Consider the following 14,226-nt stretch of genomic DNA (forward strand, 5'->3'; position numbering starts at 1 on the left):
TCAAACTGGTCTGAAGTAGACTTCTGGTCAAAACAAACAGTGGTTTTCTTTTCTTCCTCCTCCCAAGCCCGTAAGAAGCATTATTGCCATTGATGAAAAAAATAGCACCAAGCTTCCAAATTGCCCAATGGCTAATTAAGAGCACTTTCATCTTCGTAACACAAAGATAAAATTTATGCAAAGGATAGCTCACAACACCCTCTCCGAATGAACGTATGTAAAAGGCTGACTGTCAAGTCTTCTGAAGCCTATTACGTAGACACTTTTCTTACACTTCGCAACTGTACCCAAACTAAGAAGGGAATAGAGAACAAAACCAAACAGCTTTCTTTTCTTTTTCTTTCTTTCTTTTTTTTTAAGTGCATAAGGAATACCTAGAACATTTCCATCACTTGTCAAAAACAAACAAAGAAACCCCCCCCAAACTCAAAACATTCAACTCTGATCGCCCTTGCAGAACATTCTCCACTGCTTACTTAAACCTGTGGGCAGCATTCAGAAAATAAATACAATTTTACACACAGAGCTTCTTTCAGTCCCAAGGTTTTGCTCAGGTCTTTACAATCTATTTATGGAAAGTGCCACATAAGCATTGTTGAACAGTACCCAGGAAGGGTACACGGCAGTTGGGAACAGGAAGCTGAGGGAGATAACGCTATTTCAATTGACATCACAGCAACTGTGGAAGGGCTGAGGTTAGGGGTCTGCTCTTCGTGAAGCGTATCACACAGGGCTTAGCACTGTCACTGATTCCTGTGTTCAGAGGGCCCTTCCTGACACAGGTAATGCCACTGCTCGCAGCACCACAGCTGAGCTCTGGATGAGCACCTGCTCCTACAGCTTTGCCACCAGGGCCCAAAGCTCGCCCGGTCTCCCCCGCAGACTGTGCTCTCGTCTCCACTCTGCTTTGTGATGTGGCCAGGTTACAATTACAGGCAGAAGGGCTACTGGGTTGTCACTGACACTTCTAAAACAATACATTCATCTCTCTGGACATTTCCTTTTCTTTCCCACTAAGGAAATACCAGGAATATACTTCTGGGCTCTGGTAGCCTGTCTCACTGGCCCCTTTCCACAAAAAAGGGCCACTCACTTTCAGGGAGTATAATATACTTAATGTGGGTTTACTGCTAAAAAAAAAATGCATAAAGGGGGGAAGGCAGGTGATTTTTGTGAGAAATCTATACTTCTTTCAGCTGTTCTCATTCTTCCTACATGACCCACACACCTCCTTTATACTGCATTTCGAAAATAGATTCTTTCCACAGAATTGTAATCTCTGAAAAAAAAAATCAAGAATGCTCTGAGGCAAGAGGTTTTATTTAATTATTCTAAGAGAGGATTCAAAAACAGCAGCACTAATCCTATGGAAAGTATAAGGGCAGGCTTTAGAAAAAAACACCTAGTGTATTGGCTTCAAGTAATCTCTCCTGAATGATCCCAATTTGACAGCCAATTTTTTTATTTCTCTGAAAAAGTTAAGAAACTATAGACACGTAATTTTACCTTCATGTTAGAAATTTAATATAGAAAATTCCATGGTAGAAACTAATTCTGAATAATCTAAGCAGCTGTAAGATGAGAGGTTTAGTTAAAAAAAATTAACGTGATAGAACTGCAGATGTTACAACTTCTCAAATCACAATTTTAAATCATAAACCAACTTTAAAAATTAGGATTCAAAAGGCTCAGAAATGAAAGGCGCAAACACATTTGATCGCTTCTGCAGTTAACCTTTATCTTGGCTGGAAAGAGCAGCAGATCATAGGCAATACAGTACCTCAGGCACTGGGTGGGCTGGAGAAGCTGCGGCCGGCAAAACTATACTGTGTGAAATATCTCTTTGTCTCCGGAAAAAGAAATTTCTTCTTTGTTGACTGCTTGACTGCTTGTGTAAGTAGATATGATTGAGTGGTGAAGACAGAATTCTATGATAACCTATGAGCAGAAATAGGCATATTTTAAGTTAAAAAAAACCTAACATAGTGCTACATGTTAAGATGCTGCTTTGTTGTCTATTAAATCATTATCCTAATCCTTCACTGGCTCAAAAAAGGAAAAGCCCCAAATAGAAAGGAAAGCAGTGGTATTCTGAGTTCTAGTACAATAATAGCACAGCATATTTATTAGCTAATACTATGTTTACATAAATGTTTGACAATGGAAAACTCCACTCTAACGGGAAACGAACATATAGAAGCATCTGCTAAGTACCAGGTCTGCAAAAAGAACAATTTCTGTTGTGGTACCTTATGCAGCAAATGTGCGGATGACCTTAGATTCAGGGCACTGTTTGGGTGGCTTTATATTCTTTAAAGCTGTTTTCCTTTCAAGAATCATGGACAAATTGCCAGCTGCACTTTTTGCCCTTGATAGGATTACTACTCTGTGTTAAGTTCACGTGCAGGGAGGCATTATACCAAAATTCACTATGATGAATGCTCAAGTCAGATAAAGACTAAATAGCAGAAGTGTAGGGTGTAACCCTGAAACAAAATGAACACAGGATCCGAAAGTACCCACAACAGGAATTTAGAAACATCTATCAAAAATTTTAAATGCACATATCCTTTGACTCAGCAGTTCATCTCCTAGGACCTTACCTTGCAGGTATTATGCAATAATGGATATACGAAGATGGACCCTCACTTTGTAGTAGAAAAAAAGGGAAATAACACAAATTCCCCTCAATGGGGGACTGGGGAAATCTTTATGGTATATCTACGCAAGAGAAAACTATGAAGCTATTGGAGAAGAAGCTTAATCATTTTTATGTGTTGATATGTAAAGAAGCCACCATCCGTTGTCAGGAAAAAAACACATGCTGAACAATATGTATAAAAAACCCATTGATGTAAAAATAATTTATACATTTATACAAGTTTGTATATGCCTATAAAATTTCTGAAAATTGATACTCATCAATAGTGGTTATTTGCGGGGCATGTGATCGGGGCTGGGGGTGGGGAGGAAGACTTCCTGATTCATTTTATCTTCTTCTATACTTCTAACCATCCACTTTTTAAGCCATCTACTTGCATTACTTTTATAATTAAAACAATAGTTTGAAAATTCCCCAACATGTCACAATTGCACATCAGGGATCAGCAAACGATAGCCCGAAGGCCAAATCTGGCCTGCTGCCTGTTTTTGTACAGCCCATAACCTAAAAGTGATTTTTTATGTTTCTAAATGGTTAAAAAGAAATAAGAAAATAATATTTTTTAATATGTGAAATCATATGAAATTCAGATTTCAATGCCCATAAATAAAGGTTTATTGGAACACAGCTTATAATTATCTATGGCTGCTTTGAGCCACGGTGGCAGAGTTGAGTACTTGTGACAGAGACTGTATGACCCACAAAGCCCAAAATAATTACTATCTGGTCATTTACAGAAGTTCATCAACTTCTGGTCCAGAGCACTGCTTCTCAAAATGTGGTACCTAGACCAGCATATCAACACCACATGGGAAAAAATGCAAAATATCAGACCCCTTCTCAATTTACTGACTCAAACTTTGGCATGAGGCCAGCAATCTGTGCCTTCATGAGCCCTCAGGGTGATTCTCCTGCCCATTAAAGTATGAGAATTACTGGCCTAGAGTAACATTTCAGCTGTGAAACATAATAGAAACGTGAACTGCTGGTGAGTACTGGCCTCCAAAGTCAAGATCTCCAAGTGAACTGGAAAACGGCACGGACACAAACAAACCCCAGTGGTCAGTGATTCAGTGTCCTAAGTTTCACTCAATTACGTTCTTCCATAAAGTTGAATGTCATTGTGTTGAATCAAATTTCTAGAATCGTTTTGGTGTTATTTTAAACAATTCCAAATACTAGACAAAATGCAGCAATACCACTTCTTTTAAATATCAAAAGTTCTTTTAAATAGAGGCAGGTACATATTCCCTGAAGCTTGTACATTTCCAGAAGACACCACCACCAGCTCTAGGACTGTCAACTGGTATATGGGGGCAGGGCATTTTCCTAGGAAAAGCAGATGGTTGGAAAGCAGAAGCTGGACTTTCACTTAGGCTCTATCACTCAGTAGCTGTTTGGCCCTGATCAAGTTTCTTCTTTTGAGTCTCAGGTGAGAATTAATTAGAATATGTGAAAAAGTATGTGAAAACACTTTGCATTCTAATAAATGGTATTTCCTTCAAGAACGCTTAAAAAGTAAAATGAGAAAGAAAATATGTGCTCCATTATAGCTTCTAATACTGAGCACTTACTATGGGTCAATTACTGTACTAGGCACTTTACATATGTTAGCTCCTGAATCTTAATGAGAACGCTATGCATTGTGACCTGTTATTGCTCCATTTCACAGTTGAAGATACTGAGGCACCCAAAGGTAAGTAACTTCCCCAGGGACATGTAGTAAGTCCCAAAGCTGTGAGAAAGCAGGTCAAGTTGCCTCCCCAAAATATATTATTTTTCTCATACACACGAAAAACATCCAGAAAACATAAAGGCATTACAAAACTATTAAAAGGTACTACCATTAGGTTATTTTTCCAAAAGTGGTTTTGGGTTGACCTAATCCATCCACTCTCTCAAGCCCTGCTCCCTTTGTTGACCAAACACAGGCTTCGGTGAGGTGGCTGACAGAAGTTGGCTGGCAGTCTAAGGATATGGAACAGAAAATCTGGATCCCAGCTAAAGCAAAGGCTTAGGTGGAATCAACCGATGACTCCAGGCTCCCTAACTGCATCCCTAGATAGGATCACAGACAAGACACAAGGTTGTAAGTATTTCCCTTTGGAGGAAAGTATGCGTTATGATTGCTGTTCTGGTAACACTAATGGAATTAGTAACAATAATAATGTGGTTAACATTTAATGGCCACTTTCTTTAATGAAGTTCAGTGCTAGGTGCTCTACATACACGATCTTTTCCTTACCAATTCTGTCTGGTAGGCAGGCGGCTGTTGATGGCACCATCTTACAGATGAGGAACTAAGACTCACACCTCTAGTGGTCAATGGGGGGCCTAAGGCTCCACATCCCCTGCCACCAAACCAAGGACTGTGTCTGCCACTCCTAGATGCCTTTCTATAGTGTGCAGGGGCTCTAGTAGATAGCATGCTTTTCTTTTTTTCCTCAGGGATTAGATTTAAAGGAAAGTTTTTTTGAAAAATTATGAAAAAATAAACATGGGACCATCCAACATTTAGAATGAAGGTACTTTTCACGAAAATTCTTAGATCTGACCTAATTGGGAGGCATTGTAGTAGTGAAAATAGCAGGAGCTTTGAAGTCAGACAGATCTGAGTTACCAGAACTTCTGTGCCCCACATTCTTCACCATTACATGGGAAGAACAGTGCTTTCCTCTACACTAGGCTGTTGTGAGCATGAGCTAACATACGTATGTAAATCATCTTAAAAAGCAGGTATTCCATAAGCGTTAATTTTTTTTTCCTTTCCCTTCTCAAATCTGCAACATGTTTACCTGCAGGCCTCTAAATTTATTTATTATTTTATTCAACAACTACTTACTGAGCTCCTCCTATATGCCATGCTCTGGATGCAGACTGAACCAGGTGACAAAGTCCCCGCTCTCATGGAGCTTATATTCTGTGGCGGAACACAGACAACAAGTAAACCAACAAATACATTAGATTACATAAGATGGTGATATGCATGATGAAAAATGGGCCAGGGTGAGCAGCGGATGGCACCTTGGAACTATGGTTCTGCTCCTGGTCCCGCCAAAACCTAACTATGTGACCTCAAGTAGTAACAATAATAGTGAACATTGGTTGAGGGCTTCCTGGTGCCAAGCTCTATGCTGAGCACTTCAGACGCTGCCCACTGATACAGAAAGGCTTAAGAAAATGAGGGAGTTGTACTTTATGATCTTTGAGGTCTCCTTTAGCTCTGACATTTGTGCCTTCATTCAGCAGCATCTGATTGTCATGCTACATCCCAGGCAATGGGATGATGTAGACGCCGATCAATTTTAGGACGTATGAAGATTTTTTTCAATGCAGCTGATTACATGATAGAGAGATCATCTTTATCAGCATTATCAAGTTCAAGTACACAGTCATTACAGGGGGAATCTTTTTTATGTACTTAAACTTGAGGCACGAAGTCACCAGGCCTCTACTTGGATATCTGGCTGAGGCTTTTGAGACATTGACTTTTAGAATGAACAGTGTTGCCAATGTACCTGTCCTGCCAAATGATAGGCTCACTGCCGAAAAGATGCAGGCACACCCACACATGACTTAAACACTGGGAACACAGCCTGAACATATCCAATCTGTTGACAATTATGGTTCTGCACTCTACTCAGAAATTCCACTTTCATATGATACTTTTTTATTTGAAGCAAAATCTTTTCTTTCAATCTGATAAAAGACACCCTATAAATGCTGTCACAAGGTAACAGGATAATAAGGTACCATACCGTGTTTATTTCACTAACTATTCATTACAAACTAGAAAAAAAATCTACTGTTTTCACAGGTGAAATGAAGAAATGGGCTTAAGAAATACATGCCTTTAGAAGATAATGGTCCTCCAATTAATGTGGCAAAAAATAGGTGGGGCAAAATCCTCTATTTTGTTTATCATATTATAACTAATAAATAGTAGTTAACAAATTTTCTAAATGCAGAGTGAGTAAAATTAAAATCTCCAGTACCAATTATATTCAGGGTCGAAGGATAACCAAACTATAGTTACTGCTACATACTATTCTAGAAAAGGTTTGCTGAGTTTCCTTTGTATTTCTCTTCTTTGTAAAAGCCCTGCTTTGTACACTGGAAATTAGTACAATACAAATATTATGTTAATTATATCTCAAGTAAACAAAGAAACAAATAAATAAGAGCACTGCTGATACCTTATCACAACTGCACCTAACTTTCCAACTTGCTACCGTCAATGTTACAGCTAATTTGATGCACAACATCCATCATCACAGGCAGGGACACCAGCCAGGTTTCCATCAGTCACAGGACTGGCCTCTCTGTCTCTGGGGCACCACCATTTACCTAGGACGCATCGCACACCCCCTTTCGTTAAAGCTATTTTCAGGAAACAAGGTTCAGGTGCGTACTAATTATTGCAAGGGACAAGCTGACCAATCTGGGTTAAGGAGACACAAACTGAAAATCATCAGAAACCTCAGGAGAGGAGAGCCCCAGATCAGCAAGGAGCCGCTTTGGACTAATTTGATCTTAAAAGAATGATCATAGTGAGTGTTGTTACTGTTGATTATGTAACAGAAACTCTATATAGGGTTCCCTCAGGCAGTACATCTATACGTTATTTGTTATAAATACCAGAATATTTACTGTTATCAAAGGTAATAGTAAGAATTATTTTCAGTGTCACAAAAATTCTATCAGCGTCTAGTTTCAGCTGAATGTCGAAAATTACAGGCAACTGCTTCTGTCACTCCATGGAGGAGCACACTGTGCAGCCTGAGTGTCTTTTGAAATTGGTATATGTCCTCTGGGTAGTGCAGCACATTCTTCCTGTTTTAAATTTGTATTTGCAATGGAAATCTAAGTTATGGTTTTAAATATTTTCATATTTGGTAATAGCATCAATTTCTAAAAACTCCATTTTATTTCCCTTTACAGATGAAGTCTGAAAGGTGGGATTACAGAATTCAAGTATGATGGAGGGAGGAATTCATTTTAAATAACTAATGTTGCTGCATGCAACATGCCCTATATTTACTGGCCTCTTACTCAGGGTCCATTTTAATTGTTATCTGCTCATGCATTCTATACCACATAATGAAATGCTTCCATTTCACCCACTGAGCCCTGGGTTTTTCTGTGCACCTCTACTAATGACCCTTAATTAAGCCGATTTTATCCTTGAAAATGTGAGTTTTCTTCTGGCCAACAAGTATTTTTAGGGAAGAGGCCTGAATGAACTTTCAAAAAGACATTTAAAATGCTTATTATTTTAAGCAGCTGTAAAACTGAACAAAGTATATTTATTTGTACTCAAGTGTGGGCTACCAACACCTATATTTTTCATTGTATGTTTCCAGGGAAGCACTTTCACCCTGCAGCCAGCCATCAATCCTCCGTCATGTTACATTTCAGAGGTATTAAGTATCTGGCTAGAAAACAACACAATAAAGTAGCCTGTACTACTTTACATGAGTTAACAATGTCAACCAGAGATAATATGTAATTTAAAAGACACTCTGTAAAATGTCTTACTGAATATATTTTTTCATAATGATCAAATGCCAAAGTCTAGTAACAAAACTATTATTTATAGCATATCAACATCTAATTGATTTTACAAATGGAGGCAATTATTTTGGATGAAGGGGGGAATGCCTGCCAGATTTAAATGATTTATGATTACTAAGAGAGAAAACAATGTTTTGCTAATTCATTTTCAAATATGGCTTTTACAATCATTGATAATTTTAATTTTTAACCAAACGATTTGCTTAAATAATACAATGACTTACAAAAAAAAGTAACATTGTGACAGCAAACTGAGATATTTTTAACTGTTTAGAAATATTGCTTCCTACAGTAGGCTCGAAAGGGACTGTACCACAGAAATACATTTTCGAGGTGCTGATTTAGAGTCACAGAAAGATCACACTTCATGAACTCCAACCAATTACCTAGAGTAGGAGCACAGGCTTTTATAGCACTGTGTGCTTCAAGTCCAAAAGGGAACACTGCAAATGCATCCATGCCTTATATTTCTTGACCTAAAGCACTGACTGTCTGCTTGATAGGTTTGATAACTTGCACAGATGTTGTGAAAGGAAAATTAAATAGTCTGCATCACTTGATATAACTCACATTGATTTTCATAATCTAGTACTAAGATGTACATGTTTCAAAAGTAAATGAGAAAGATTGAAGGTTCCTTCCCATTTCAAGGAGACTATAAAGCAGACAAGAAGCTCACATTTCACAAGAAATAACCTGTGCATTTGTTGAAGAAAAAAAAAAAAAATCAGCTAGGGGAATGCCCCAGGCTGAAGCAGATACTGATTGGGCAAAGCTAAAGGACAAGGGCCCTTGAAACTAAACAAAAGCAAATTCATTCTGTTGACAGATGTTGATTACATCAAAGCAACAGGAACTCCCCCAACTCCCAATTTTTTTTAAACAATTAATACCTCTCTACAGTTTACACAATAAGGACAAAGTAACTTTCTAAACCAATCATAATAAACACTATTAAACTTGTTTTTTAAAAGTTTCAATTCAGTTGAAGACTGTTCTGCTGTGTTTTTTGCTATGGGCTTCCCCAAACAGTGGTTTATTCATTCCCATGGACACGTCTGGGGAGCCAAGCTGGCCATGCCATCAGCCCCTTCCTTCCAGGGGTTAACTGTTCTGGCTGCCAAATAAAATACAGAGTGAGCCATGTAATTATGGAGACAGTCAAAGGGCAGGCTCTATTTTGAAATCTATTTGCACAGACAAGGTCTTCCAATTGAGCTTACAGGAAACAAGCTGGTAAAGAGCCTCCTTTTCCCCAGATGCTTTCCACACTTTTTCTCCAATTCAGGAAATCATGGATATGGACACCATACACCACTGCTTCCTGGATTTCAAGCTAAGATGTCACCATGAGAAGAAGTGTGGATCTGTTTTACAAAACTGTAAAAAAAACCCCAAAACTTGTTTTTTCCTTTTCTTTTGCCTGATTAACGGCATTTGGCAATAGCCTCTGGATGATAAAGCAACAGTGTTTATTAAACAACATTTCTAAAGAGGATGCAGGCCCAATTATGCAGGTGTTGGAAAACAGATTATTTACTTTAATGTTCAAAATAAAGCACAAAGTCAAGTCTAAAATACACTGGCATAGATACTTGTCTGAAATAAAGATTCTACTTAACATCCAATAGTGTGTCCTTGAAGTATGTTATAGCTAAGACTACTAACGCAGTAACAGAGATTTCACACGAATTAAAAAGAAATGTGTAAACTATTTTAAGTGAAAAAAAAATCACAAATCACTTTATGCTGACACATAAACATTTGTCCTGGTTGCTTTAAAGCTCTAAATTTGCGATTGTTAGGAGGCTGCATCCTGTCAGATGAAAACAGAACTGGGCCACTACTACCAATAAAAGTAAGCAAAGGAAGGAGAAATAGTAGCCTTCACAGGTACTAGCCTATGGATGTCAGAACTCACCCTCAAGCCATAAGCCAAAGCCCAGGAGTCCTGATTCTAGAGAAGATGAGCTAGAAAGTCAGCCACAGTGAGAGAGCACTTCTGGGGAAAGGAAGGGCGGTGGCCTGAGGGCACCCTCCTCCAATAATAACAACATTCAAGAATGATGCCCAGGTCACAGCAAAACATGACCTTCCCCAAGGCTCCATCAGGAAGTTGGCTCCATGCTACCTCCCTCCTCCTTTTAAAAAATTCAGCAATAGCAAATGATAGAGTATAACGACAATGACAAGCTCAGAAATGGGTTTGGGAAAACACTGCATTTTCTTCTTTACAAAAGCCAACTGGATGATATGTGATTATTCATTAATGTATATACCACCAACACCCAGGAATATGTGACTGAAACGAAAAGCATTCCCCTCTTCTTGGGAGACAAACACACCCCCAACCTAGTCTGCAAACACATTATCAATAAACAAAACCTAGTTAATAGAGTAGACTTATATTTGTGGGCCTAGAAAAAAATTCCTTTGGGCTGGCCCAACCACAGGTGGGGGAGGGGAGTCAAAGATTAGAGTAAGAACTCAAAATCTAAAACTGAAAGATCATTTGGTGGATAAGTGGAAGTTACGTGGAAATGACTAATGTATAGAAGGAAATAGGGCTGTTGTGTGAATTTTCTCCATTTAGGGTAAAAAATGTTTACTTCAAAATTTAAATCTAAATTCATTTTTAGAATCATACAATATTGAGTCACACTGCAATAGTATATGCTTAGAAAATCCCATTGTCTCTCAGCTAAAGTTTAGAGAAAAGCAGCTTTTTAGCACTTCAACAATACATATACTCAGGCAACTTCTTGGACAAAGAAATATTGTGTCTTTCCAGGGGAAATAAAGGAGCTGTTTATTAGGGCTGTGGTTAAAATGTAATAATTCATTCTAGTTGAGCCCTGTGGAAAATGTCATCAAAATATCATTTTCTTTGCCAGATTTTCTGGATGCCGTGATATCGTTTAAATACAGAATAAAAGGCAAACTCTGATGAGAGTAGAAGTACAACACCAAAACGAACCAAAAGCAAATGTTCATTTCATCAAAGGAAGAAGAAAGAAATTCACACACTCCTGATACCCAGAGAATGTAACTCTTCTAGGTAGGTTAGTGCAGAACATCTGGCAAACTTCCACCTTCCAAAATTTCTCAAAAGAAGCATTCCTGTTACCACACAATTTGGTTACAGAAGAGGAACATAGAAAAATTCTGTATTAAAGCACATAAATAAGAATCAGAAAGAGCAATTTCACAGAAATCACACATGGAATTCAACTTTAGAGAAAGTTCATATAAAAATATCATGAGTTTTAAAAAATGATATAGTAAGAAAGTCCTTCTTTAATTAAAAAAAGACTTTATAAATACTACTGTCATATAAAACACTACTCAAAATATTACTTATTTGGATAACAATACCCTTTAATAGAAGACGTTGGGAGTTACAGTTTGTGATCAAAGGCACAACTTTATCATGAAAAATTTTCAATTGTATTAAAGCATTTGAAAAGAGTGTAATTTTAGTCCTCATCTTACAATAGTGTCAACTGAATTCTATATGCAACATGCTCTAGTTATATTTTTGGGTGCATTTTTCTATCTTTTTATGAACCATTTAAAGTTATTTATGCAAACAACTGGTATAAAATAGCTCAGAGCTTCGACCAAAACTGCATTATCAACACCAAAAAAAAAAAAAAAATTTTTTTTTTTACATCATAATATTTTTCTGAGAATGTTTCACTGTACAATTCCAAGTGAAAGGCATGAAATAAAAAGAAAACATTTAAATATAAATTCTACCATGGTATTTTGACAATTTCGGGAGTTTTGTTTCTGCTCTGTAACCAGGCAACAGGAGTGATAGGTATGTAGGTAGGTCAATAATCACAACCCAAAATGAGGAAGCTAAAGGTCCAGGAAAACAATATATTTCTAACCTTCTGCAGTTGAGATTATATAGATTTAAACAATAGAAGCCAAGATTACTCACCAAGGGGTTATTTTCACAAGAAAAATAAAGAGAAAATAAACAGTAACCTCTTTACTAAAAGAAAAAGTTTGGACTGATGTAGTTATGCTGCCACAAATAGTTCTATATTCAATTAAACCGTACAGACTTAGTTAACCATGTGAATAATCACTCCACAGCTTTAGGCATGAATGCAAAAAGTGCAATGCATTAAAATGGTACAGGCTTAAAAGGAGTCCCACAGAAGCCTACTTACAAACTCTTCCTTGTCTTTTTTTTTGTTTAACGAATGCTCAACTATAAGACCATTATTTTTGCACTGAAGATTAAGATTAAAAATTAAAACTATCGGGGCGCCTGGGTGGCGCAGTCGGTTAAGCGTCCGACTTCAACCAGGTCACGATCTCGCGGTCCGGGAGTTCGAGCCCCGCGTCAGGCTCTGGGCTGATGGCTCAGAGCCTGGAGCCTGTTTCCGATTCTGTGTCTGCCTCTCTCTCTGCCCCTCCCCCGTTCATGCTCTGTCTCTCTCTGTCCCAAAAATAAATAAACGTTGAAAAAAAAAATTAAAAAAAAAAAAAATTAAAACTATCACATCACCCCTAACAAAACATGTATTCTATCTGTATTAAGCAGGCTGCTTTTCAATCTGAAAACAGTATTACTTGAAAACCGTAGCTGACCAAGATTATTCACATTTGGTGGAATGACAAATTCATGATCTCATTTTTACTTATTTATTTCATCTCATTTTTATTTTTTTTTTAAGTTTATTTATTTTGAGAGAGAGAGAGAGGACATGAGGGGGGAGGGTCAGAGAGAGAGAGGGAGAGAGGGAGAATCCTAAGAGGGCTCCGTTCTGACAGTGAGGAGCCTGACGCAGGGCTCAAACCCACAAATTCATGAGATCATGACTTGAGCCAAAATCAAGAGTTGGACATTCAACCGACTGAGCCACCCAGGTGCCCTCATCATCTCAGTTTTAGACTAACATCTTCAATATAACCACAATACCAAAACATCTGATGTATACAATATTTGAAACATGTTTATTGTCTAATGTGAGGTGTATTGAACATTTAGTGGAATGTTAGAAAAAGAAAAACAACCCTAACATGCCTAAATAAAACACAGCCAATTTGGAGGTAAAAAGAAGTAAATACTATGGAACTTAAACATTTGAGGGACACCTGGGTAGCTTAGTTGTTAAGCATCCAACTCGATTTTGGCTTAAATCATGATCTCACATTTTGTGAGTTCAAGCCCTGTGTTGGGCTCTGCACTGACAGTGAGGAGCCTCTTTGGGATTCTCTCTTTCTGTCCTTCTCCTGCTCTCACTCTGTCTCTCTCTCCCAAAATAAATAAACTTAAAAAATTTTTCTAGGGGTGCATGGTTGGCTCAGCTGGTTAAGCATCTGACTCTTGGTTTCGGCTCAAGTCATGATCTCACGGTTTCGTGAGTTCAAGCCCCATGTCAGGCTCCATGCTGACAGTGTGGAGCCTACTTGGGATTCTAGCTGCCTCTTTCTCTGCCCCTCCCCCACTCGTGCTGTCTTTGTCTCTCTCAAAATAAGTAAATAAACTTAAAAAAAATTTATATTTTGTTTGTGAATGCACGTGGCATTATATTTATTTGAGTTCTTGCTTAAATTGGTTTTCCTTCTTTGAGCAATAGTTGGTTCAGTTGGACAAGTTAGTGAAACACTCTAAGCCTTAGTTTCCTCATCCGGTAACAGGAACAGTAATACCCTCTTCACAGGGCTGCTTTGATAATTGTACGACATGAGGTATGGAAAGGGACACAAGGTAAGCACTTGATAAATTGCAATTGTGATCATAGGTTGTATGGTGGAAGGAGGGCACTGTAAAATGGACTAATCAGTAGGTAGAAACCAGCCCGAATTTCAAAATGTGCTTTGGCCACTCACAAAGTATTCATAAGATCCTAGATTGGGTCTCAGAGCTGCTACTTAAAAACCACGCTATCCAGAGCACAGGGCCTCTCCTGCCTTCATTATAGGACCATCCTGACCATCAATGGGGGCTGCAGATGTATTAATACTTT

The 14,226-nt window shown here is 38.1% G+C and overlaps 1 protein-coding gene across 2 annotated transcripts in view; it reads right to left on the reverse strand.

Annotated features, from left to right (window-relative positions):
- The window catches only part of METAP1D (methionyl aminopeptidase type 1D, mitochondrial), a 90,655-nt gene that overhangs the window by 16,160 nt on the left and 60,269 nt on the right, over window positions 1-14,226 (reverse strand). For both annotated transcript variants that reach the window (XM_047872074.1, XM_047872075.1), the window contains exon 2: window positions 1,781-1,938. In XM_047872074.1, coding sequence (XP_047728030.1) covers window positions 1,781-1,938 — 158 coding nt within the window. The remainder of the gene's footprint in view (window positions 1-1,780; window positions 1,939-14,226) is intronic.

This window comes from Prionailurus viverrinus, chromosome C1 (assembly GCF_022837055.1).
Source record: "Prionailurus viverrinus isolate Anna chromosome C1, UM_Priviv_1.0, whole genome shotgun sequence".
NCBI lineage: Eukaryota > Metazoa > Chordata > Mammalia > Carnivora > Felidae > Prionailurus > Prionailurus viverrinus.